Source organism: Lagopus muta, chromosome 2 (genome assembly GCF_023343835.1).
Source record: "Lagopus muta isolate bLagMut1 chromosome 2, bLagMut1 primary, whole genome shotgun sequence".
Taxonomy (NCBI): Eukaryota; Metazoa; Chordata; class Aves; order Galliformes; family Phasianidae; genus Lagopus; species Lagopus muta.
The window spans coordinates 64926310-64952054 of record NC_064434.1 but is presented as its reverse complement, the minus strand read 5'-3'; the positions used below and the strand labels follow the sequence as shown (position 1 = coordinate 64952054).

At 41.1% G+C, this 25745-nt stretch overlaps 2 protein-coding genes across 2 annotated transcripts in view; both read right to left on the bottom strand.

Annotated features, from left to right (window-relative positions):
• The window catches only part of IGF2R (insulin like growth factor 2 receptor), a 54297-nt gene extending 51135 nt beyond the window's left edge, over positions 1-3162 (bottom strand). Inside the window, exon 1 of the mRNA XM_048937772.1 lies at positions 2950-3162. Within this exon, the coding sequence (XP_048793729.1) occupies positions 2950-3146 (197 nt within the window). The 5' untranslated portion in view covers positions 3147-3162. The remainder of the gene's footprint in view (positions 1-2949) is intronic.
• An 11993-nt stretch (positions 3163-15155) lies between these two features.
• On the bottom strand, positions 15156-16145 carry MAS1 (MAS1 proto-oncogene, G protein-coupled receptor). Its single transcript, XM_048935726.1, has one exon. It carries the CDS (start codon positions 16143-16145, stop codon positions 15156-15158), a length of 990 nt encoding a protein of 329 aa, XP_048791683.1.
• Between the last annotated feature and the right edge of the window lie 9600 nt (positions 16146-25745).

Below are 25745 nucleotides of genomic sequence, written 5' to 3'. Positions count from 1 at the left end.
GACACCTCTGTGAGCCTTCTGCAAGCAGGCTCAACAAGCACAAGCAGACAAGCTTGGGAACAGTCTCTAGAATGACCCACCCTAATCTTATGCCAGCAATTTAGATCCACTACTTCCCATGGAAATCACTATTAGGTGTGGCTAACGTTTTAACATAAGCATGCATGGCACAAACTTGTTCCTCTACTAAAGACATTTCTCTTTAGAGAAAGAGAGCACTCAACTGGCACAAAGTACAAAGCTATCACTATGCCTCAAGAGATGAAAAAAACACTGATCTATCACTACTCATGCTTAGCTCTACTCACGTTTACTCATCACTTTTTCCAGCCACCACGCACAGCACATGTCTCCAGGCAAGGTTTTATGCATCATGCATAGCAGTCTTACAGCTACACCATGAGCTATTCAGCTTTCTCAATCCTTGCATACGCTTTGACATTTCATCTTTTGTGATGCAGTCTAATTCTCATCCACTACATCATGTTATAGAATGCATAAAAAAGAGATAGTAATTTGAAGCTCAAATATACAAGCGGCATTGAAGCACATGTGCTGAGAAATCATATTTAAGCCACTACAATGGCAGCTTCCCAGGCTTATGAAGCAATCACGTACATACACAATTAGGTCTGGTAATTAGTTACTTATGACATCTCCCACTTAAACATGTCAAAGCACTTAAGAGAGCCAAGTAAGTTCAGCTACAGGTCACCTCTGCCCAGCACATGCTCCTGCACTGAGGCTGCACCAACACTAAACCCAAAGCTTCTAGTGCTGCATAAGAGCACATATGTGGTTTCATGACAAATACTGAAAGGAGCATACATACAGTTCTGTTCATGTCAACGGCCAAGCGCGTTATTTCAAAATTCAACATTAGGCTTTCAACTTGAAAGATAGCAGTTCTGCCTGATAACAGACCTGTGACTTACAGCTAGTCTGAGTATTCCTTTCACTCAGGAAATCTAAATTATACAATCTATGCACTGACTCTCATCCTTACACAGGAGACAAACATTATCTGTCACCAAATAATCTACACTAGAATATACGCAGAACAGCAGAGGAGCTTGCATACTTTTCCTACTACACCACTACATTCAAAACATACTCTTTGTTTTTTTTTCTTTTAAAGACCATAAGAGAACTGTCAAGCTTCATCTTGTTGATATTGAAGCACACTGATTTAAAGAACAGCTGACTAGTAACTTCCTATATCCAACCAAAAGCTTTGTATCCTTTCCCAGATTTTGACACTGCAGCAATTCCAGATGCACCTTAACACAGAAGATAAACACTGCCTCTATTTATAAGTCACATAGCATCACAGTCAGCTTTAGGAGAGCACAAGCTGTGACATTCAACAAAGTTTCAGCAAAGGAAAACTTTTTCCTATTTCCACTTCCTTGCTCTTTCTCTAGGCTGTCCACAAATACCCACAGTAAGGCTACAAGAAACAATATAAGCTACCCAAGGTTTAGGCAGTCTCACACTACAGTTCCAACAGACAGAAGATTTGTCTCCTTTTTTTCCCCACTACTAGAACCCAGATTAGGTGCCTCTCTGCTACTACTTAAAACCTTAATGACCTCTATTCTCAAGTCCAAGATTTTCCTTCCTCATGCAGCTTTTGACATTCAGGCACTAGAGAGCCTGCTGCAGCTTCACCAGCCTAACCAAAGGCCACACAGAATCCAGTACACGAGACAACAGTTCTTGTAAAACTAGTCAAAATCTTACTTAAGACAGCACAGGGACAGATTAGACTAGCCCAAGAGCTGACCTGCAGATCCACATCAGATCTTACAGCTTACAGATGAGACCTCAAGAGAACAGTGTATGTGCTCAAGCCACTTAACCACATCATCCCCCCGTGGTGTAGCAGTTTTCCTGCAGAACAGATCTCCACAGCATCTTCAAGAGCTTGCAGTTTGACAGGTTTGGCTTTTCCTGTGTCCCTTCTACATAACTAGCCAGAAGTTTTGAAGCTTTTCTTCAGGAAAAAAAAAAAAATAGAAAGAAAGAAAGAAAAAAGCCAGACAGGACAGCCAGCACAGGTTTTTAGAGGCAAGTGTGTCCCTCAATGGCATTCCTAAAAGTTTCTCTAGTCGCAAACAGACACGGAACAAAACCAAGGCAGATGCTGACACGACTTCATACCATTCTCAATATGGGAGCAATCAAATCATTTAGGGCAATTAAAGAAGGAAAGAAGAAAAAAAAAAAAACACACTTTAAAGCCAGAGGAATTGAGAATTTGAGAGGACAATAGCTTCTCACTTCTATCCCAATTTCACAATTAGGGCAGTTACCCCACAGAAGCGTTTTATGCTCACGTGTTAACCTCGTAAGAAAAGCTATCTTCTCCCCTCCTCCCTTTCATCACTTTTTTTTTTTTTTTTAATCGCTGTGGCCACAGATTCTGCCGTTTGCTCACATGACCCAGACCACCTTCGTGCTGTGCTCAGGGGCTACACTGCTGCTCGCCCGGTAACACTGGTGAAGATAAAATACTCCTGTAAGCACCGCAGCATAGCCCAGCTCATTACTGAAGAAAGGAAGACCAGCAAGACATATTTCCCAAGCCAGATTCCCAGCTGAACGCATTATCGGAACAGGCCAAAACACGAAGAACAGTCATTCCCATGCAGCGGCTCTCGTTATTCAAGGCTTTCGCAACTAAATCAATTACTGGTATGCGGCGGAACCCCCGGCAAGAAGCCGGCTGGGAGGCGACACACGGCGCAGCAGACATGAGCACGCTTCCCAAGGGACAGCCGCACGCCGGAGCCCGGCCCCGGCCGCAGCCCCCGCCTGCAGCTCCCTGCGAGGGGCGCTCACAGCGCCACCCATCCAGGCACCCCACCGAACACAGCGCTACGCCCGCGGACAAACGCTCGGCAAGGCGGATTCGAGCCCCTCCCAGCCCGCGCCCCTGACGCCCACCTGCACAGATCCTGGAAGAAGGGCTCGTCCAGGGTAGCGGGGGCCGCAGCGCCGTCCCCCAGCGGCAGGCAGAGGAGAATGAGAAGCAGCGGGGCGAAGGCGGCGGCGGCGCGGGCCATCGCGAAGGCGCGAGCCGAGCCGGGCCGAAGCGGCTGCCCCGGGACGTCAAGGAGCGCCGGCCGCCAGCAGCGCGTCATGTGATCACAGCCCGCCCACCGCCCGGTCATGTGACCGCCGTCATGTGCAGGCACGGCGATCACGTGACTTATTCCTCCCTTCCCCCCCCCCCTCCCCCCCAGGCGGTGGGTGAGGGGGGGGTTTCGCTTCTCCTCCGCCCTGCGGCTCCCGGCACGTGCTTAACGGTCGTAGGGGAGGGCGGCCTGGCTGCGTGTGGTGCGGTCTGCCCTCCGGTGTGAGCTGGGGGTGGGGCGAGGCATCAGGTGGCCCTGTCTGCGAAGCGTGCTGGGTGCAGCGCGTGGCTGAGTGGGACAGGCGGCGCCTGGGAACGTTAGAGGGGGTTTTAAGCGTCGTTCTCAGAACGCTGCAGAGAAAGCACAGAATTATACGTCTCCAAGGATGAGGACGGAGCAGGCGGTGGCAGCCTTGTGGTGACGGGAGTATTGCTACACCAGGAGAGCTGTGTGGCAACGAGCCCCGCCGCAGCCCCCCAGAGGAGAGGCTTGCATAAGGCTGAGAAGAAGCAGCTCTGAGAGTGGGGAGAATGAAAAAAAATAAATAAATAAATTACACTTCTGAAAGAGAAACAGCTGTCTTAGGAGTGTAAACAAGTTCTGTTTGCTGGTACTGCCCAGGAGTCACTGATACAAAGAAATGCAAAAGGCCTGTAACTGAAATGGCTTCTACTTGTCCCATCTGGTGGCATCCACAGGAATAAGGCAGCAGTAGAGCTCTGCTTCTGCAGCAGTTCACTTCCATTCCAGGCTGCCCTCATGTTTTTCTCCTCTTTACCCTGAAGTTACCCTTTCCACTTCCATCCTTTCCAGCTGCACACTGTGTTGTTACAGAGCACCAGCTGGCTTGAGGTGCTTGTCTGGCTGAAAATGGGCATGCCTTTTGAGCTGCTCTCCATTTACTCACAGCTCTGTCACAGCCTAAGTCAGCTTGCTGCAGATCAGTACAAACACCTGCACAGGTTTCTGTGTGTTCAACAATGGCACCTCCCAATACAAGGGCAAATGAGCTAGAGGGGAAGGACCATGTTGGTGTGCCTGTTCATCAGCAGGAGCAATGTTTAGAGTTTATAATGAACACAGCCTAACCTAACAGTAATGTCCTCAAAAAAAGAATACCAAGTCTATTATTTCTGGGGATGTTTTCCTTAAACTTTGCTGCTCTCCTGTCTGTACCAACATCACTTACTAGACAGAGCAAACACGTTGCACTTAACTGTAAATTCTGCCAGTTTCCTAAGTTGGGTTAAAGATGTATTAATCAGGAAGCTCACTGCAGACAGCAGCGTAAGCAGACACACTGGGTCTTCTGATCAGATTAGCTACCTATGTTTCTGCAAATAGAACTTTATTGCTGAAGTGATCTTCTTCATTCTTCTGTGCTTTGTATGCACAGGCCCTTATGTTTGCACAAGGCTCTGCAACCAGAGCAGTGCCATTCCATACTCAGAAAAATGTGTACAAAGGTACTGAGCAGGGAGGAAAGACATTGAAAAGGCAGAAAAAGATCCCAGTTAGGGGGGAAAAAAAACCCCAAAAAATAATAATAGTACATATGTATTCATCATCCTAACTAGGAAGGAAAAAAAAAAAAAAGCAGAATAGAAATACTACTCTGATTTGAAGTACTAATGCATATGCATTCAACCTAGCAATGAATAAAAGTTGCAACATAACAAGGATAGCTATGGAGCTGCATAAATACTGAAATATAAGATGTGAATACAAATATTTAAAAAAAAATTAAAAAGTAAAAGACTGTCTAGAGGTGAGAAATCTTGCATGCAGACTCTGAGCTTGCAAACTTCAACGTTTATAATCTGGGGAGTCCAGTTGTTCTCTCCTGGTCCATGGGATTTCTCCCATGCTTAAAGCTAAATGCATACATTAGCATTTGCAGAATCTATGTCAGTCATTTATATGTCTCAAAGTATGTTCTGCAAATACAGAAAGGCAGGAATACTGCATTCAGGGTATCTTTTATAAATAACAATTTAAATATTCACCACCCGTGTTAATTGATATCAGCTTCTCAGTTCATCCAATACTGTGAGACAATATTAAAATATTCTGGAATGTAATTTCTTAATCCTACCTTTTCCTTCGAAGATGCTCGGAGTGATAGCTGGTAGTTACACTGCACTGTATCCCAAGGATATGCTGAAGCTTCCTGGCTGTGGATGGTTTTCAGTAGGCAAGGTACGAGATGAATAAACAGGTCCTCTGCCTCTCGGATTCTCTTTTGCATCTTTCCTGGTGCCAAATGTTGGAGTCATTTCATGTTCTTTTTGACACTCTTCATGTGGCCAGCACTGCATGTGAGGTATAGGCTATCTTAGAGGAAGCTTGTCTCTGCTCTTGCTGTCTCCATTCCTTTTAACACTTGTATCTGATCTCTGTCTTTTCAATAAATAGGAACAAAAACTATTTGGGAATCCAAAGTTGTGTTTATATTTGATTTTGGGAAGTTCTCTCTCCAGTGAAGTTTGGACAGTTTATTTCCAGCTGTCTGTATAATAAAATAATTATGTCTATACTTTGTGAAAAGTCTTCATAAGGCCCTTCTGTGGAGCAATGCTGTTCTTCAGAAAGCATAGCAGCACCTGCGTTGTTCTCCATTCCTTTTTTCTTGCTTCCTACATCTAAAGCCCTAATTTCATGCCTGTTGTCATTATTTCTCATTTCTCCTTGTTCCTTTTTTGCTGCTCTCTCCATCTTTCACCATCTCTCTAATTCTTTCTACTCATTCTCTTTCCTTTTCTGCTTCACTTCTACTCTTAACTGTTCTTCTCTAGCACATTTCTAATGCAAGCATTTGATGAGAGTAACCTCCCGAGTTCTTATGACAAGTTTGCCTACTTTATAGCAATTTGAAGTACACTGTTGAGACAAAAACAGTGTTTGATGACCTTGTTTTGCAGACATAGGTTTAGGCTTCCCTATGTAGCTACAAAGATAATGACATTTCCTAATCTAGCTGATATTGTTCAGTGAAGCTGTGAAAGGATATCAGACATAAACATATTGACTTCTTTCGAAATCTCTGTTTTGCTGGGCAAGTTCTTACACTGTGTACTCAGCATGTGCTCTGAAAAGGGCTCTGTTTTGTGTTGTATCCTAGAAGATAGCTCTTGTCAAGGACATTGAGTCACAGCCTGCTCAAGTCCACGCAGCAGCTTCTCTGTATTCCTCCTTCTCTTTTCTATTCTTTGATCTAGCTTTCAAGGAACATGGTTCTTGACTGTTTGTGCTTGGGCCAGAACTCCATATTTTATTATGATAAAGGATCTGAATTACCACCTGCTTTTGCTGGTACTCAGTGAAATTTTACTCTCACAAATCTTTGTATTCAAAGGAATTATGAGACGATTTCTTTGCTAATCCTCTTCCATCTGAAGTGCCTACTAGACATTTAAGGTAAATGATTTAATCTCAAAGTGCCTTATCAAGGCAATAAATGTAGTGTGAAAGACTGTTCCATGTTTTAAACCTTATTACCCTCTTGTGTTTTAGCTTCAGGACACTTTGACTTCATTGGGTTTCCTCACACTTTGGTCTGTTCTCCTACAGGCTCTTGTCTCTGTGTTCTGACAGTCATTTCTGAGGTAACCAGAAAACATCTTTTTGTTCTATGAGCTGTGCTGGTACTGAACGGGCTTGCAGCACTAACCTGCTCCTGCTGACCTCGTTCTGCTCTCAGAGCACATCATGTCAAATCTAAGTGTGGTGTGGTAGCAAACAGCCTCCATTTGTGAGGTATGCATGGGAATGAAAAATGCCCAAAAATCTGTTTGTTATTTCTGAATTATTATCCTCTATCCCCCTCCTGACTTACATTACAATTCCTGAGGCTATTCTTCTTATCTATTGTTGTTAACCGTGTATTCCAAATATATCACCAACTCTTTTATCATATTTCATATGATAATTTATCATGTCCTACTCTCCATTTACATGATTTTTCCCTTTTCTGCTTCTGGAGATATAGTGTTGCTCCTTCCTGCATGTGAGACCTCCTCCCTAATAGTTATCTCAGCGTAAGCTGCAGCTGTGCACAGAAGGATGTGATAATGGGAAAAAGTAACCTCTTGCACCGACTACTACAGTGCCTAGGAATTACTTCTGAACTGCCCAAAACCTGTTGTGGTTCATCTGCTATGAGTGCAAGGTGTCTGTTGCGAAGCTAACGTAAATAAATGAAACTTCTTACATCTGGAAGACATACTACCCCATGGTTTCATACTTCTATCCTGAGATAGCAGCAGAGATAATGAGCAACTTTCATTTTTCTAATTCAGTAATTATGTCGTCTAATTCATTAGGACTATATTACAATAAGTTGTCATGTGTTCCATCTTGGTTGTCATTAAGTAGCTGATAAATTTGTGTTTTGCTTCATTTTTCTTGGCTCCATGTGTTGTGACTTTTTTCACTTGTAATAGGAGACTAAAATGAAAATGCCGTCTCCATCATAACAGCTAAGAATTTACAGACTTTATACACAGCAGAGGAATAACAAAATTGATTTTCTTTAAGCATCAAAATGCAACCTACATTTTGTTTCTTCATGTTTGTCCCAGAGGAAAGAAGCTATGCAAGACATTTCTGGCATAATGTGCTATTTGTAGAGGACTAAAATATGCTGTATAATTTGTTCAGTTGATTCTTCTATCACCCTGTCTTGCTAGGTTATATTTATATATTAGGTCTATATATACACATTTGTTTTCATAGCCACATTCATAAATATGCCCATGACTATGATAAATGTCTTGTAGATGTGCATTTTATTTTCATTACATTTGTCAGTATTGTAAAATGTCTGAAAGAGAAGAACAACAAATAAGGCTACATCTAAACTTGTTTAAAAGTAAAGTACCAATCCATTTTTTTAATCATCCGTACCACATTTCCCTGTATGTTTTATATGCACAAGTTGCTGAGGTAAACAGAGTAGAAAAAAGTAAATGCCAAGAGCAGTGTATATATGAAGACACAGTTAAGGCATTGTATGATTAATGTCAAATAACAATATTGTATAAATGATTCAATTAAAGATTCACTTTAGGTTATAACAGTAGATTACACATGTAGATTGCAAGACAAGAAGGCCACATCCAAACTGATGCATTAATCTGAATCTGTAATATCTCTACCTAAGTCAGTGGAATTAATCTGGATTTCCCTTACCTTTTTTCTTCAGTCAGAACCTGCTCCAAGAGTAACAGGGCCGGAACACGTGTCAATATTACAGTAAATATGCTGAGAAATATGCATCACCTCCAGATGGAATGGCAACAAGTGTCTGATATTTTTTTTTCCTTTTCTCAGTTACTGTCATGAGAACTAAAGATATGGTTATGGGGAAGAAATCTTAATGGTCACTTCTACTGAACTGAATAAAAAACTGTATGTGGAAAATTTACCAGTGCTAAATGTTGATATTTCCAATAATTTCCTCAGCAGTTGAAATAAAGTAATATTAGGAAATACTGTGTGTGTTCTCTTCCAGAATGGCATAGATGGTTTGTGCCACACAAAAGAGAAAATAGTTTTCTCTGTATATTTTCACTGTTTTTCACTCTGTATATTTTCAATGTTTTGATTTGCACTTGAGCTTTACGACATGTGCTATGAAACAAGCTTTCTGCCACTAAAACTGCTCAAAGGAATTTTCCACATCTTTTCTTTTTGTTGCTCCACAAACAGTAAAGAATAAGGAAACTGACACTGTGTTTGACAAAGAACAGCAGTATGGAAAGCTTGGTAAATCCTTCTGGAGGTGTTTTGTTATCCTAATGCTACAGGAAAACACAATCCCAAGAGCGTGGCCAAGATGAGGACAGTAACAGCTGCAGTCTGTCTGAGTCAGTGGGGTGGGATGCATCCAACCTCTGCGGAATTGTAGAGTCTTGTACTAAGCATCAAACTGGGGGAAATCTGAGTGGAGTACACAGTAGGAAACTGAGGATGGATAGAAAGCTGAGAGATGCACTGTACATGTTTTGTTGTAACTACCCACAGACTTAAGGGCACAGTGCTTTAGGCTTCCAGTTGTCTGCTGTAGTGATTTAACTAGGGAAAACCTGCAGGGTAGAATGGTCCTTTGAGAAGGAGTGTCACTTTCAGACTGGGAAAAGTAGAGATAGACATTTCTGAACACTGCAGGCTGCTAAGAAACAGAGGCCAGTGTTGTGCTCGTAAAGATATGTGCTAATGGATAAATTAACCAGAGAGCTCATAATAAATAATATAGTTGGCAGGGCTATGTTTACAGAGGACCTCAGCCATAGCAAAGTTAGCAATAGAAACATTGTTCATTGCTCAGAAGCTGGTCTGACTGGCTTAGCCTGTCCCATGGCTACAGCACAGTTACATTTCCAACCAAGTACAGGGAAAAAAAATATCAGACAAAAGTTGCTGACTGTACATACTTACTTTCACAAAAATCATTTCCCTTTGCTATGGTATGTAATTGAATGTCTTTAATGAGCTTATGGTTTGTGTTCATTTGGCAGTATTCACTTGTAATAGAGATCTTTTTTTTTTTTTGCTAAAAGCAATGCAACAAGATAAATTACATCTATCAAGCATATTTTGTTGTTTCAGCCCAAAATAAAAATAGAAATAAAATATCCAGATAGACCAAAGGTTGCATGGAACATAAAACATCCTCCTCTGATTAAAAAATAAATAAATAAATAAAATAAAAATTACTTTTTTTTCTTCTGAGGTAAAACAGTGACTCCAGGGTGTTCAACCCATCTTCTGCATATCATTTTTAAAAGCTTTTCATCTCTTTATAGACACCTTATACATAAAACTACTTGCTTCTATACATATTTTAATGTATTATTTTTCTCAACAATCTATTACCATATATAATGAATATTTATTTGCTGTAATATACAATTGTGAGGGTCCATATTTGGTGTAAATACTTAATGGGGCAAAGAAACACCTAAATTAAAATAGTCTCTGCTCTAGAGTAAATCACTTCTCTCTCTTGACCTGCTGCCACTTTGTGGCAATACAGATAGCTGTCTGTTGGGTGAACACACTGGGTTCTGTGACTCCTCCAGGTGAGGTGATGAAAGCAATGACCCCATTGATTCTGAGAAGAAAGAATTTAATGAAAAAGTAAGAGAAAAAGAGGGTGTGCACATCTTTTAACCAGTGTCAAAGGAGGTTTTATTAAAGGGTGCATGCAGGTTGGCAAGCTAAGGTGATGTGATTTATAAGTGATTTCCTTAAGGTCACACAGTAAGTCAGTGACACAAGTGGAAAGTGAATAAAGTTTCTTGAGCTCCAGTGCAGCAATCCAACCTATTGAATCCAACTTCAGGTAGCTGGAGTTCACTTTGTTACCATCATCTATATTTCAGCATTCCCTCTGCTGTAGTCTTTCCAGTACCTTGAGGAAGCCAATTCCTTTTGGTAGACATTACAGCAGTGACAAGGCACTGTGCCATGAGGTTATTTCATAGCACATCACTTCTGAAGTCCATGAACCTCCTGGTTTGTTCTTTCCTTCCTCATTCCAGTGAATTCCAGATCATACCTCCTGCTGACATGAGTGAAGGCAGCATCCTCAGCACTGTTTGCTCCCTGTTGGGAAGTGGTTTGTGCCAATTCAGTATGGCAGCATTCTTAAAGTTGCAAACTATCACATTCAAAAGTTAGACCATCCTACACTTGGTGCATAATTATGATTTTTTAAAGATAACCTTGCTTCATCCTGCTTTGCTTTGTTTTGCTTTCTGTGCCTGCTTCAGTGCATAAGCATACAGTCACATAAATCAGCACATTTATTTGTTTTCTGCTGTTGCTCAAGGAGAGATTCAATCCTTGTTTATTGCATGCTACTCTTAATCATTTCAAGGTGATCTCTTCATTGCAACTTATCACTGACAACTGATCTGCCCAAGAAGACCTGTGTCCTGCTCAGGAGGAGGGTTCTATTAGCATATTTTTATAGAGAGAAAGTTGCCTCAGAGAAATTAAGTAGAGAAATAACTGCACATCAGTTTGGAATGCATGGGATCTCCTCATTAGGATATCTATCATAATGCAGCACTTCACCCATTCAACACACAACTCTTGTTGATAGTAATCCGAACTATGTGCACTCAAACTAAGGATTTCAATCCGTGAATTCAGAACTCATTTTATCTTAATAAATGAAACAAAAGAAATCAAATGAAATAATGAAATAAGATTTGCTGAGGATGATTTCTTGCTTGGTAGTGTTAGAACAATAGTACCCAAGTAAAAATGTATTTCTCTTAGCCCTGAGGAAACTCCCATAGTACGAATTGTAGAGGAAAGGTAAGTACTCAGTTAGTGGTGGAATAATTACAGCAAATTGAAGAAAGTTTAGGATAAAAACCATTGTAACAAATTAACACATTAGTTTATGTTTCAAGCCCATAGACTAAAATTCCTATCAGAATAAGAAAGGAACATTTTTCATCTTTTCTCTATCACTTATTGCCCAGCCACAATGCGGAGGGAAATCAGAGGCTGTGAAGGCAGAGCACCAGCTCACAGCACCAGGCTGGGTCTGCATCTCAGCAGAAGGGTCTAACATTCATCTGAGGGTGGAGCCAAGGCAATTTTTCAGACAGTTGGCAACTGTTCCACGAATGAGATAGCTCAGGAGCCCTGAAAGAAAAAATGCACCTTTAAATGTCATTGTTTTGACGACTTGACTAAATACCATATAGGACTTGGTTCAAAATGCCAAAATGTCAAAACATTGCTGTGTAGTAGCTACTTTAGATCCTCACAGATTTAACAAAACTGGGTATAACTGCATGCAATGTTAAATATGGAGCATCATAAAAATGGAGTTTTTTTTAAAAGGAGGGTGGACTGCTTTTGGTAAGCACACATAAATCTGCTAAATCACAAGTAACATAGGAAGGCTGGTTGGAGTAAATTACTCATGGATTTTTCCAATGCAAGAACTGTGGACATTAAAAGATCTAGGAAGTGGCAGCTCAAAACAACCAGAAGAAGGATATTTTTTCAGAAAGTGTTAAATTAAACTGCAAAACAGAATGCTGGAAATACCAAAAGCTTGTGTGGACTCCATTGACTTCCTGGCAATATGGGAGTCCTCATGGCTGTAAACATTACAAGAGAGAACAAAGAGAAGGCTCGTCTTCTGAAATGTTTGCAGTTTAAATATGAAAGCACATATAAAATGTTATAACCCTCATTTTACTGGTAGGAACATGAGAAACAGAAAGATTAGAAGCAAGGAATGCATTAAAACAGAACCCATATATCTTGACTCCATGAGTACAGCTTCACCCTTAGGACATGTTTTCCTATTTCAGATCAGTGCAAAGTGTTTGTTAACAGTGCCTGACCAACATGGGGTTTTTCACCCTCTCACACAGTTGCAAATCATTTTCAAAAAGTGAGGCTGATGGAGAATTATTTCTTGTGCAACAAATGAAATGGCACATTTTCCTTGATGATTATTTAATGGTGGGATAATGTGCTTATCAGTTCCCCTTGTACTGTAGCCTGTCTGCACAGACAAGTCATCAGTCACCATGATAAAGAAGAAAGAACATCCCTAAGATATTTTTATCCAAGGGCTGGGAAATGTTAATCATTTTTCAACTGCTAGCTGTTCATTCTAATTCATACTTCTGGATGTTCTTCTCATGATGATTGTTAATTTTGTCTGCTCTGTAATATGATCTGTGGACAGTTGTTCAAATTCTGAAATGTTTGAGGGCTTGGGCAGGCAGACAAACAGGTGAAACGGAGTAGTAAGATAAACACCCTAAGGCACCACCATGCAACTCATGAGCACACAAATTGCCCTGCTGTGTATTGTCACCTTGTTGTATATTATTGCCCTTTCAGATCTGCTGAACTAGCTGCATGCATAGTGATTCTTCACACAGATCTGGCAAAAAAAATGGCTACGTTTAAGCACAGCCAGTTACGTGTCACCCGAATTACTTTGAGAGAGCTAAGTTGCATGTGAGGTTACTGCAACTTTGCTCCTCTCTCTGGTTCTCTGATTATTGTAAATGTATTGAGGTAAGGAGAGGAAGCAGCTTTAGAGAGAGTCAGAATTTATTCTTAGCTAAGTCTACCCTAGTATTCCAGTTAAATTTATCCACTTTGACAAATCCCCTAGGAGGCCTCAGCCCCCAGCTGTACATGCACACACATGCTACATGTACGTGGACATCACACAACTTGTTTCTTTTGCTCCCCAGGGTGTTCACAGGCCTGCTTGCTGTATCCTGCTCTCACCAGCAGTAGGTGCTCTGCTGATTTGTTATTCCAGCAGTTCAGTAGATCAGTAGACCCAGACAGAGAAGCAGACTGTGCTCATCTGCTGTCTAAATCAATGCAGACAGCAAGCATGGGACTAACGTCTTAAGAAATAAACTTGGCCAAGCAGAATGGCTGTCAAGAGGGAAGGTCTTGGTGGAGTGAGAGAATTGGGAAGATAACAGAGGTAACCTTTTTATTTTCCCAAGTCCTTCTGCAATATTACAGTGCAATGATTTAACGTAAGGAAGGAGGGGAACATGCGTAGAAAAAATATTTATCCTTCTGAGATCTGTTCTCTATGTTAATTCCCATACAATCCTAGGTCTTAACCTACCATTTTCCTTATTCCAAGGCTGGCAATCTTTCAACAAAGTAAGGGTAGGTTGTATTTTTCTTTCCCCAGTCAGCTATTAAGTGAGCCAATGGAAACTTGGCGGGCAGCTGAAGATGCGCCTCTGCCTGTGGCAGGAGCTCTCAGCTCCTGCTGAATTTGGAGCCCCGTGGGGGCTAGAAGTAAATGCATCTTTCAGACATCTCTTTGGAAGTGCCACAGTTCCCTAACTGTCTAGATCCCACTTCTATGTCTGTGTGATAAAAGTGACATATCCCCATCCTTTCCTTGCTGTCATCTTCCTCTACTTTCTGCAGGTTGGCTATAGTTTAGCAGACACCTCTAAGAATTAAATTCCACAGCATACCATGCCTGACACCCACTATACAGAACAATGCAGTCAGGTGAAATGGTGTTGCTGAGGTATAACCTGAGTCATGCATTGCTAGAGGCACTTTTCTGGATGTTATGAAACAGAGACCACAGGGGGAACATATATTCTCCAGAGAACAGCTAATTACTGAAGACATGACTGGGACAGCAAGTGTTGAGATGACTTTCTCATAGACTCCTTGACTAAACAAACAAGAACACTGGTGTCTGTGGGCTAAGCCAGCCCCCTCCTTCACAATTAGGGCAAAAACTCTGTGTGAGTTGACAGCATCTGTTGGTTGCCAGCTACTCCCGTATGTCAGGTATGAACTGTCCAAGGAATGCTGATGTCTCTGGAAGTTATGCAATGTATGTTTTGACAACAAATTCTGAAGTAGCCCCTTGACCAAAGAGGAACTTGATCGCTCAGTGTATGCCTACACATTCTGCTAGACCAAGGAAAGCTACACTGTATGTTTGTGGGTATATATGGGGACCACATGTAGGTTTCTCCTTCTGCTCTCCCTGGAGAGCAGCTCTTTTGTGAACTTGTACAAGCTGGAAACAGCTGTAATAAATCCCAGTGTGTAATGTGAATCCCGTGTTTAGTGGGTTTGACTTTTAAAAATGCGAATACACGCAGGCCCTGATGACTTCAATAGCATTTATGGGTGCTCAGTGCTTGTATAAATGTCACACTATTTATAACATATTTCTGTGTCCTTTTTTTATATTCTCTGTTGGCCTGTCTCTTTTCCACTGTGGTATCCTTGACTGACATAATCACATCAGGATGTAGCATGTGTTTGAATAATTAAGAAAATAGAAATAAAAGTTATCTTTATTCTAGTCTTTGTTTTTCCATTACTCAACCACCAAAGATAACAGTACCATTTTTCTTCTATTTTTTTACATTCTATGGAAGACAAACACCTTTCGTTTTGCAATAGTTTATTAAATCTTACAAGTCCAATTATTTGCCCCTGAATTTTCCCCTCTAAGCCTTAGAAAATTGTTTCTGCTATATCCAAGCTCATGCCAACTTCTTGGCTTCTCGGCCGCAATCCATCAGCAAGTGCTCGGCTAAGAACCACTTTGAGACTCTCCTTAAACCTCTTCTTCTTGCTGCTTCCTACAAAGAAGTAAACAAGAGGGTTGATGCTGCTGTTGACGGTGGAGAGAACAATGGTGACATGGTTCTGCTGGCTGAGCAAAGATGACCAGTGGTGATAGTTCAGAAGGTACAGCAGCCTCATGGGCATGGCAAAGATGAGGAAGACGACAACGGTGGCCACAATGATAATGTAGAGCTTTGATGAATGAGGTCTCAGAGAGTTACGGTGAATCCTGATGACCAAGATCAGGCTGGACAGAATCATTAGAGGAATGAAGATCAGGAAAGTCAGGATCCACGTGAAGATGAGCATTGCTTGGCAATGGTTGGCATCATCAAATTGTTCCTTTGTTGAATCATCTTTGCATGTTAAGTATTCGGCTATTGTCATCAGAAAAGACAGAGTCCATAGAATTGCGCACACAATTGCTGATTGGTGCTGTGACCGATGGCAGCGGTACCAGATGGGGTAAACAATAGACAGACACCTCTCAATACTGATGGCTGTCAGGAGATAGAGACCAGTATTATATCCGAGAAGAAAGACAATAGACAGTGTGGTGGTTATATAGTAGTAAAAGCCATACGCGAATCCAAAGCCAGCAATGTACTCAATTGACAGAATAAATATACAAAACAGTAAGGAGATGTCAGCAATGGACAGGTGTGTGATGTACGCAGTGAATGGATTTCTTTTGATCTGGAAGCAGAGGCACCAGAGGACAATTCCATTTTCACAAAAACCCAGGAAGGAGATGATCATAATTACCCAAAGTGGGGTCAATATCTCCCAGACTCTTTCCTGTGTAGAAATGTTTCTGTGCATTGAGATGTTCTCTGTGCCTTCACTGGGATGAAACGTTATGTTTGACTCATCCATGGGGAAAGCTCAAGTTTGGATAGCACAGCTCTTCCTTCTGTAAATATGTATAAAAATATACTGTGAATATTGTGTGTTCCTTCCCTCCCCTTGTTCTTTCCATTTTGCGGACCCTGGTTTTCTGGTCAGATCTGAAAGCCCTATCAAGGGAAAACTGTCTCTGATGTACTAATGCTTGCTGAAACCCAGCTGGAACTATTCTAAGCAAGTATTAAAGACTGCTAAACCCATCATACTAGCAAAAATCCAGAGTTTACCTCTCTGTGGGGTTCAGCTTATGGATGCTAAACCACAACTACAGAGATGCGCTCAAAGAGCTCCTGAGCATGCAATCTCTCTGTCACATTGCAAAGTTCCATAATGCAGTTCCATAATCACAGATAGGATTGGTAGTTCTTACTAGAGCATGAGATTGTTCCCAGACAGGTCTGTTCAGCTCCCTTTGAAGCTAGTGATGATAATTTGAAGCCATACATATTTCAGGTGAATCTGGTACAACACAAAATGTTGCATCAAAAACTTGATACCAATACCTTTTCCTGAGGATTTTAATTTATTAAGTAAAATTAATATGTAGTTACTCAGCTCAATATTTCCTCAAAGTGAAAAGTTGCAGGAATAGAAAATGTCTTAGCTTTGAGGCAGTCTCATATTTGTCCAACTTTAAGTGTCATTTATCAAAGTATACACTCACAGAATCATAGAATATCCTGAGTTGGAATGAACCCGAAAGGATCATCGAGTCCAACTCCAATTTAGCCATGTTTAAAGACAGTGAACCATTTAGCAGCACTGCAAATACCCTGCAAACATTACAAACACAACCCACCACAAGAAGCAATTGTTCAGGTTCCCTGCTATTGTTATAATGGTTAGAACAGTTGCTTTGGAACAAGTTCTCCCTTCAAAAGTCTCTTTTTATCCCACAAGAGAGAATAAGTAGCATTGGCTTCTGTTGATTTTCACTGATATGTAGAAATGTGTCATGCTCCCTTCTCTTTTAACTTCCCACCTGTCTCAATGATAATGTAAATTAGAGCACTTGCTGATTTACTGCTGTTCCAAGGAAAAACTACTGGCAATAAGCTTGCCCATCTGCCTCGGTTCATCTGTATAGGCTGCCCTGGCTGTTAACGTGCCGTAATGAGAATTTACCTACATCCTCAAGCAGTCAAGAACATCAAATGCAATGGAAAGAAGTTTTACTGGGGATAAGTCTTGCAATGATTACTGAAACAGAGCCACTGACTCCAATCATAAATTTTCCCTCATGAGCCCTGGGTTTCCCATGTTCACAACAGCTTCTTCAGACAGGACATCACAGTCTAAAAAAGAGCATTAGTAAACAACCTGGGAAGCCTCAGGACTTGCCGGCATTTAAACCTGCACAAAAATGGTAATGATGATCTCACCTGTATGTTGACTGTGCCACCGTCTGAGACTCAGTCGGAAGGAACAAACAACATAGCTGGAAATGTGGAAGACAAGTGAGCGTGAATGAAGCAGGTAAGTGCAGTGACTGGAATGAGTGGCAGAATTCCCAAAAGCAGCATTCTGGAAAAGCTATAGAGGGAAGGTAGCTCAAACACTGTGCTACTGGAAGTGCAGTAAAAATTCATAGGAGAAAAGGAGAGGAGAATCTATCTTCTTCATGAGTTAAAAGAAATAGGAAAGAACAATATGTAAAGACTTGATCCCGTGTTTGATTCATATATCAACACACTATTTCTCTCTGGAGAGTGAAGCGAAGAACAAAAAGTTCTGGACTTACTACAGTCATTCCCACATGAAAACATTCAGAGATGAGAATGGAAAGAATCTTCTCCTTCCAGATTCATCCATGGTCTGTTCAGATTTCCATGAAGCTGTTGAGGAATTTCCTTGAAGAAGCTGAAGTTTACCTTTTCCAACCATTTGTCTTTGGTAAGAGGGAGAGCGGATAATCATTCTGACCACGACTCCCTCAAAAATAAGTTGTGCAGTTATCCCATTGCTCAAAATGACTGAGGCACACCAAGGAAAGATCCCTACATCTGAAGCTGTGCTTCAAATGGCATCACTCAGTAGTTGGCAAGACATCTGTCTGAAAGCCTGGGAGTTAACTATTGTGGGAACTGAATGGCAGTATATGGAAAATTGTCCTGAGCTGTCACAATACCAAGAGACATAGTTTAAACAAACAAACACAAAGTGAGCAGGAAATCTATTTGGGGAAGATAAAATCTGAAGGAAAAATCTCAGTTTAGAACTGTGCCACCAAATGCCATCTAAAAAAATACAAGCTGGTGTGGAAATGTGTCTTAAATTACTTTTTAATGTAAGAAAGCAAGAATAGAATGAAAAGAAAGTGAAAAAAGAGAGGGAGAGGGAGAGAGATCAAGGGGAAAGAATGAAATGAAGAGGGAAGGAAGAGAACATGGAATGAAGGAAGGAAGGAGGGAAGGAAAGAAAGAAGGAAGGGAAAACTAAACCACAGAACAAAGAAAATAGACAGGGCTTTCGAGTTAGTCTCATATATACATTTCTATTGGTAAAAATTCTATCCCAATATTATTCTAAACAAACAAACAAGCAAGTAAACAAACAACAACACCAAAAAACCCAACAGCACAGAAATACAAAGCAGAAGTCGTTCCTTGAGATTTAAACGCTCTCCCCTGAAAAGTTCAAACAAGCTTAGCAGAAGATGGAAGTCCCCCGAGGATGTCCCCTGCTTTTGCCCCAAGTATTAGATTGTTTTTTTATTCAGATATTAGCAGAACAAACATTCTTCGCCAAAAAAGGAGAGAATTTGCTTGGTCTTCTCCTTTAGATGTTTCACTAAAACTACCAAATCCCCAAATGGGAAAAGCTACTAACTAACATGAGAAATAAGTGACCCCAAAGGGAGGGTCAGAATAAAGTTAGGAAAGTAACGGAAAGAAGTGAAAACAACTTCTAATTGCCCTTTTGTTCGTTTCAATTCTAATCTATCTCACGTAGAACAGCTATGGTTCTATCAGAATTTTCAAGCTGCTTTGGAAAAGGAAAAAACCTGTTCCTTACCCATAAAATGAGATGTGCATGTGAGTAGTGAGGATGATCATTGTAGGAGTCTGTTAGTATTGCAAATTACTCATTTTTATAGCCTATTGAGTCTGCTGCACAAAGTGTTCCAAAATCAGGGATGTGCTTGCCTCTGTGTCTCTGGGTGGATGGTGGTTTCTGATAACTCAAACACACACAGCATTTCCGTCGTGACTGATCCTTAGGGCATCATCAGTCATCATCATGGCCAAGGCAGCAGCGTGAAACCTGGTCTATGGGGGAACAGATCACAAACCCAGCTCGTACCTGGTAACTTAAGGGGTGAAAGAAGGATTGAATATGGCAGGGTGATCCAGTGCTTGCCAACCGTTGGAGTATTCATATCAGATACTGCCAAGAGACTGAGTGGTTATTTCTGAATCAGTTTAACTATTCAGATGTTGAACAAGGGGACTACAATAGCAAAGCATGGAACCCCAGCGCATCTCAAAATTAGAAATGAATATCAGACGTGAACTCATGAATGCCAATATAGACATTCTATCCATTTCAATCTAAATTGATTATGCAGCAAAATATGGTATGAATGATAATTTATCCTCAGACTTTTCTGTGAGACATCAGCTTGGTGGGACAAAGCAGCCTAGCAATAGATGTAGGTTGAATGTACACTTTCAAATACCCTGTATGTACAAAGCTGGCAGTGCTGCCTTTTTATCATTTTGCTTTGAGACTTTGAACCATTTCGCATTCTTCTGTCTTCAGTTACTGGAAGCAGAAGACAAGCTAAAAAGAACTCACAGTCCATTCATTCATTAGATAAATATATATGAATTATAAACCAAATTAGAGGGCTTAATGTATTGGGTACAGGTGTCAATATATAAAGGATTCTCTGGAAGTTGCATGTCCTAATTATATATCTGCGCAAACCATGTAAAGAAAACCACAAGGGATGAGTTTTGGCAGCACCTGCAGGTATCATTCAGTCTGTGGACATTGTCAGACAGCCTGGTGCAGCCTTCAAAGTGTGATGCTGCTTGTGCAACCCTACAGCCAGAGATGAAATCAGCCATTTTGGATAGAGAAGCTGTATGCGTGCATTTCATGCGATATCACATGGAGGGATGTATCACATGTGATGTTCTGAATAGGTGCTTGTGCCTCTGCATTCTGACAGAGCATTGGTGAGGAAACAGACAGGAGGCAATTGCAGGGAGTTTCTCAAATCAAAGAAGGGTGAGAAATGCAGCAGAGTAGGGGAAACTGAGGGGCTTTTAGCGATGCTGTGAGATTGGAAGAAGCTAATGTCAACGAACATGGTTTCCTATTGTACATCTTTCTGCGTTTTTTGGAGAGGGGGGAAGGAAAAATATAATTTTAAGAATTATAAGGAATAAAAGGAAAACGTACTCTTGGTCAAATAATTGCTTTCTCTACTAAAATCCTCTAGCATCTAACTGTCAAAGAATCTCTGTGATCTATTTCTGAACTATTGGTTTAGAGTTCTTTATGAGTGGAAATGTGTTCCTGCTCTTCACCTGTACCCCATCAAGCCACAGAGAGGGGGAGCCTTGTCATCCCTTCTGTTTTTCTCTCCAACCTTATTAAAGTACAAAACAGCTGTCTCCTTTCTTCTCAATCAGGCTTACTTCATTCTGCACTCTGATCTGTTCTTAGTTGCTTTTTGCCTGTCTTTGGTCAACAGCGTTGTGTTCCTGTTTCCCTCTTCACGAGTAATCACCATGAGCCCTTCACAAACCCGTCTCATTCGGATGGCTTCTGTCTTCAGACACACTGAACATGAGGAGTTTCTCTATCCTTGCAGCAGAGTTGGGTTTCTGAGGCTGCACAGGCCCGTCCGTAGCCTACCTGTTAGTGCTGATGCATGCAGTGGAGTTTGTCCACACCAGAAATCATAGTTTTAGTAAAGTCACACTAAATTTTATTTCCCTCTGGGGACAGTCACTGGTGGGTCAAACAGTAGCACCAAATCCATCATGACACATCAGGTAAGAAAATACACTGCATCTGACAGAAGACAGATCCAACAGCTACCAAGCGTTAGGGCCATCTGCTACATTGTGTTAGATATTACAGGAAATACTTTATGATAACCACTGGAGAGAGAATGCTATCAGAATGTAAGTAATAGCACGGCATGTATGAGTACCTGGTATAAGTAGTTTAGACTACTTCAGCTTCAGTTGTGCAAAGCAGAAGTTGTAGGGTTAGAAAGTACCTGAGATACATGAAAGATGAGTCAGAGCTTTCCATGATAAAAAGTTAGAATAAATATTTTGAGTGCCAAGTAGCCAATAAGCTTCATTTTCATGTTGTTCAGGTTGGGATAAGGTGCTGTGATCATATCCTGTTACCTTACATCTGGACACTTTGTACTACTCGTCAAGACAATGAAAGAAGGGCCTGGTATGCTGGTGTTCCATCCTTCAACCTGCCTTTTTGAGCTTCCCATCTACAGATGTTCAAAGCATTCTTCAAATAGAGTTGCTGGTTAGACTTCTGAACTGCCTGCCCTAGGGAAAAAAGAGCGCCCTGAAATAATCTTTACTCCTGAATGTACTAACCTGCTTGTCTTCCTTTTTATTTATATACAGTATCACGTAGTCACCACTTAGAATCATAGAATCATAGAATTGCTCAGGCTGGAAAAGATCTTGAAGATCATCAAGTCTCATCGCAACCTAACCATACTATCGTAACTCTAACAACCCTCTGCTAAATCATGTCCCTGAGCACCACATCCAAACAGTTTTTAAACATAGTCAGGGATGGTATTTCCAGCATATCACAGAAATTAGTCGTTGTTCTTTCTTTATTCTCCATGTTGCAGGAATAGGTGGTGAAGTAAAGCCCTTGTTACCTGTTACTATGAAAACCTTAGTCCCTTTGGCTGTGTTCACTGAATACTCATTATTTTTCAGCTGAAGTCTAGTAGTCCACCTGTCTCCTTGTGCTCTGCTCCTACACCCAAGAGAAATAGTTCTTATGCTGAAAACATGATTAAAAGGGATGGTAACCTCTGTAGGCACCAGTATTTCAAAAAATCAAAGAAGATGAAATAGGAATTGTTGACAGACTTTTAGGAATACTGTTTGTGCTCAGACAAATGCCTTTGGCTCCTCAGGGCAACCCCTTTGCAAGTCATCTAATAACATGCTTGCAAATGTGACTGCTGCGTATGGACATGATTAGATAATAAGCAGTATACAACGAAAGCTATGTAGTAACTGGAAGAATTATATGCTATATGATCCTACAGTTTAATAAAGCAGTTTCTTTCCCTGGTGAAAGCGGTCTAAAAATCAATGCATTAATTAAAATCACAGTATTTTAAAATCAAAATTGTGTTGTGAATATCACATTGTGTGTTTGCAGGGAAACTGCAGCCCAGTTTTCTTAAGCCTCATTTCTTCTCTATAGAAATGAATTCCCTACTGTACACTGTAGAACTGGACTCTGGAATAGAACACAATGACAGAGTTGAACTGGAGCGCAATGTGTCGTTTCAGAAATAAAATACTTCTTCCTCGTTCAGAATTTTTCACCAAATGTAGGACTTTTAAAATGGAGCCACACACTTTCATTGGAGTAAAACATTTCTGTCATTTTTAAATTGTTACTAATACCAATCTCTTTTCAAAGACAAATTACACTCGATTAGTATTTTCAAGGTGATCCAGTAAGCTAAATGGATGTTTTATTTCATAAGACTAGAAGGTTACTGAACAAAAGCACTGAACTCTCTCACCCTTCTATCAAGGGTATGCACTTGGACTGGATTTAGAATCTTAAAATATTAGGAAAAAAAACATATTTTCTGCAAAATTTTATTTTTACAGCATAGCAATAGAACAAAACAATGGTTATAAGAGTAGAACATCATGGGACTTGCATTTACACTGTATCAGAATTCCTCATCAAAATTTCTCCTATACAAAATGGAAGTAACATGGGAGCACTGAGGATAACTTCAAATTCGTGAGATGTCTCGCTTCACACAGAAATATATATTAAAAAAATACAAGGAATTCACCTACTACTTCAACCTCACTAGTGCAATGAAGAACCAAGTTTGATTCCATTACAGTAATATCAAGTGGGCTTGGTTTTTTTCCCCCACATTTTCCGACTTTTTCCTTCAACAGAAATTGAACAAAACATAGCTCTGTTAACTCATCACAAATCCAAAGAAATCAGTGTCGGTAGCCAAGCCTGTATACATGAACCAAGACTGCTCTTTTGAAGATTCTAGGCTCAGGATTTTTAGTTCCCACAATGACATGGTGGTGCATCTTGTCAAAACTTCAGCATGAGCAACAATTGGCTGTGTCATCAGCTTGCTTCCAGAAACAGTACTGACTTGTCCTCTTCTACTCATAGATTGTTTTGGTAACAGAATTTGCACTTCAGGGTTGTGATAATACAAAATACGTTAGATAAGGAACAACAACAAACTGAAGTTAGAGATAAAGAAACTGAAGTTCTCTGTTCTTCAGGAACTTCTCTCCTTCCTGTATCAGAACCTCAAGTTCTTTGTTGGAGAGGCTAGAGAGGCCACAACAGTCTTGCCCCCTGTAACAGTGAGTTTGGACTCATTTGAGCTATTTTAAATTGGAGTCTTGTATTAATAAAAAATATTTTCCTCAGAAGTCTATTCTCTAAGTAGTGGTGTTGCCTTTATTTCCTGCTGCACACATTTCCTAGGACTACATTTTTATTCTTTGGCATGACTTCCCTTTATCTTTCTGTGCCAAGGACGTACAATTTTCTTGCCCTGCGGGCAGCGCCATGAAATGCATGCCACCAGCTGCAGTGGGGCTAACCACAGAAAGCACTTCAGGGCATTTCCCAAGTGGGCAGCAATGTCTCTTGAGCAGCCCACAACGGCACAGAGCTGACCATGCAGTTGGAAACCAGAGTAGTACAGAAATACTGTTTGTCACCAGCTCTATCACCAACATTGCTGATGTGAAAATTACAGGGTATAGCCCCAGAAAGGAAGCTGCACGTAGGTTAAAAAGCAAGGAGGTTGGCAGCTCTCTGTCACCTGTCCTGTTTATCTTCCTCACTGACCTATATTTCTTTCTTCCAGTTCCTGCCCTAATCTCTTAATACCTTGCTGTGTTTTATGTGCACCCACATTCCCACTGATAGGAATATGCATTATCATTTAGGAGTGGAGGTCACAAGCATGACTCAAGGCACACTTAATACCCATAACAGGTTAGGTTTTCACCACCTACGTTGTCATGCAGACTGTCTGCTGTGGTACGCAGAAATCACCTCTGATCTAGGGTATTTCTTTGGTCCTCCTCCAAATACTGATTGACTGCAGGAGATAAAGAGACATCAGTCACACAGGTAGGCAGGCCTCCTCATCAGGGTGCACGTACCCATACTACAGAAGTCTGTGTGGTATACTTTAATATTCATTTACCTATCATGCCAAAAGTAAACTTTCTGCTCTCCTGACTGAAGAAAGGCCTAGTTTCTGATGGTCTTTTGCAGGGAACAGGTAGTGGGGAAAGAAGACAAAATAGGTGACTAATGCATAGTTGATGGTGTAGATGCCATGCTAGCGAGGACCCCAGGATCCAAGCAGTGGGACCCATCTCCTGTGGTGGGCAAGTCACTGCAGCCTGTGTCTGCTGGATCACAACCACCAGTTTGATGTCTGCATTGTGACAGAGGAGGTGATAGGGAAGAATACAGGCCAGGGCCTGTAAACATGCTTTTATTTTTTTCCTGATACCTGTGACAGTCACCTGTGGTTCTGGTGAAGTTAATAAACTGTAGTACAAAATTTGCTATCCTGACAACACGGAATGAGACCCAGGTTACTTAGTGCTACCCCACCAGCTTGGAGATCCCAGCTAACTCGTTTTACTGGGAGCTCTTGTATCTTCCATGCTACTTAAGAAGCTGCTAAGTGTCCCTGAGTGTAGGATCTTGATGGAGCCTCTGGTACAAACTGCTAACAATTCTGAAAGGCAAGCTCAGTTCAGCATGGCTTAAATCACATCATCTGTGTTGATACATGTGTTCAGGCCCTTTGTTCGATCAAGGCTTTAATGTTTCAGTCTTCACATTTTCATTAGCTGGAAAGAAACGGTTGAAAGGATGGCACTGTCATGTGCCTGCAAATGCAAATCTTCCTTGATATTAAATTTCAGGTGCAGGTTTCCTGAGGGTGTGTTGTGCCAGGCAAATAATGCCAGGCTTTTCAAGCATTCAGCCCATTGTGTCAGTGGTGAAACAGACTTCCCTGGTGGAAACATGTCATTAAGTGTAATTACACCTCCTAGCTTCAAAGAACAGGCCTTCATTTTTTAATGCAACAGGAGGCACATGCTCTACTCTAACTCACAGCCAAAAGCACTCTCAGCTACAGTAACCCGCTCAATCTTTGAGTGACAGTACTCATATTTTTGCTTGTTCCACACATATCTCAAACACATTCCTGTATGACAAGTAGATCAGCCATTTGTATCAGTCTCAGACATTCTTGTTGTGGTACCACCAGGCAAGTTACGTGCTTGTGCTTTGAAA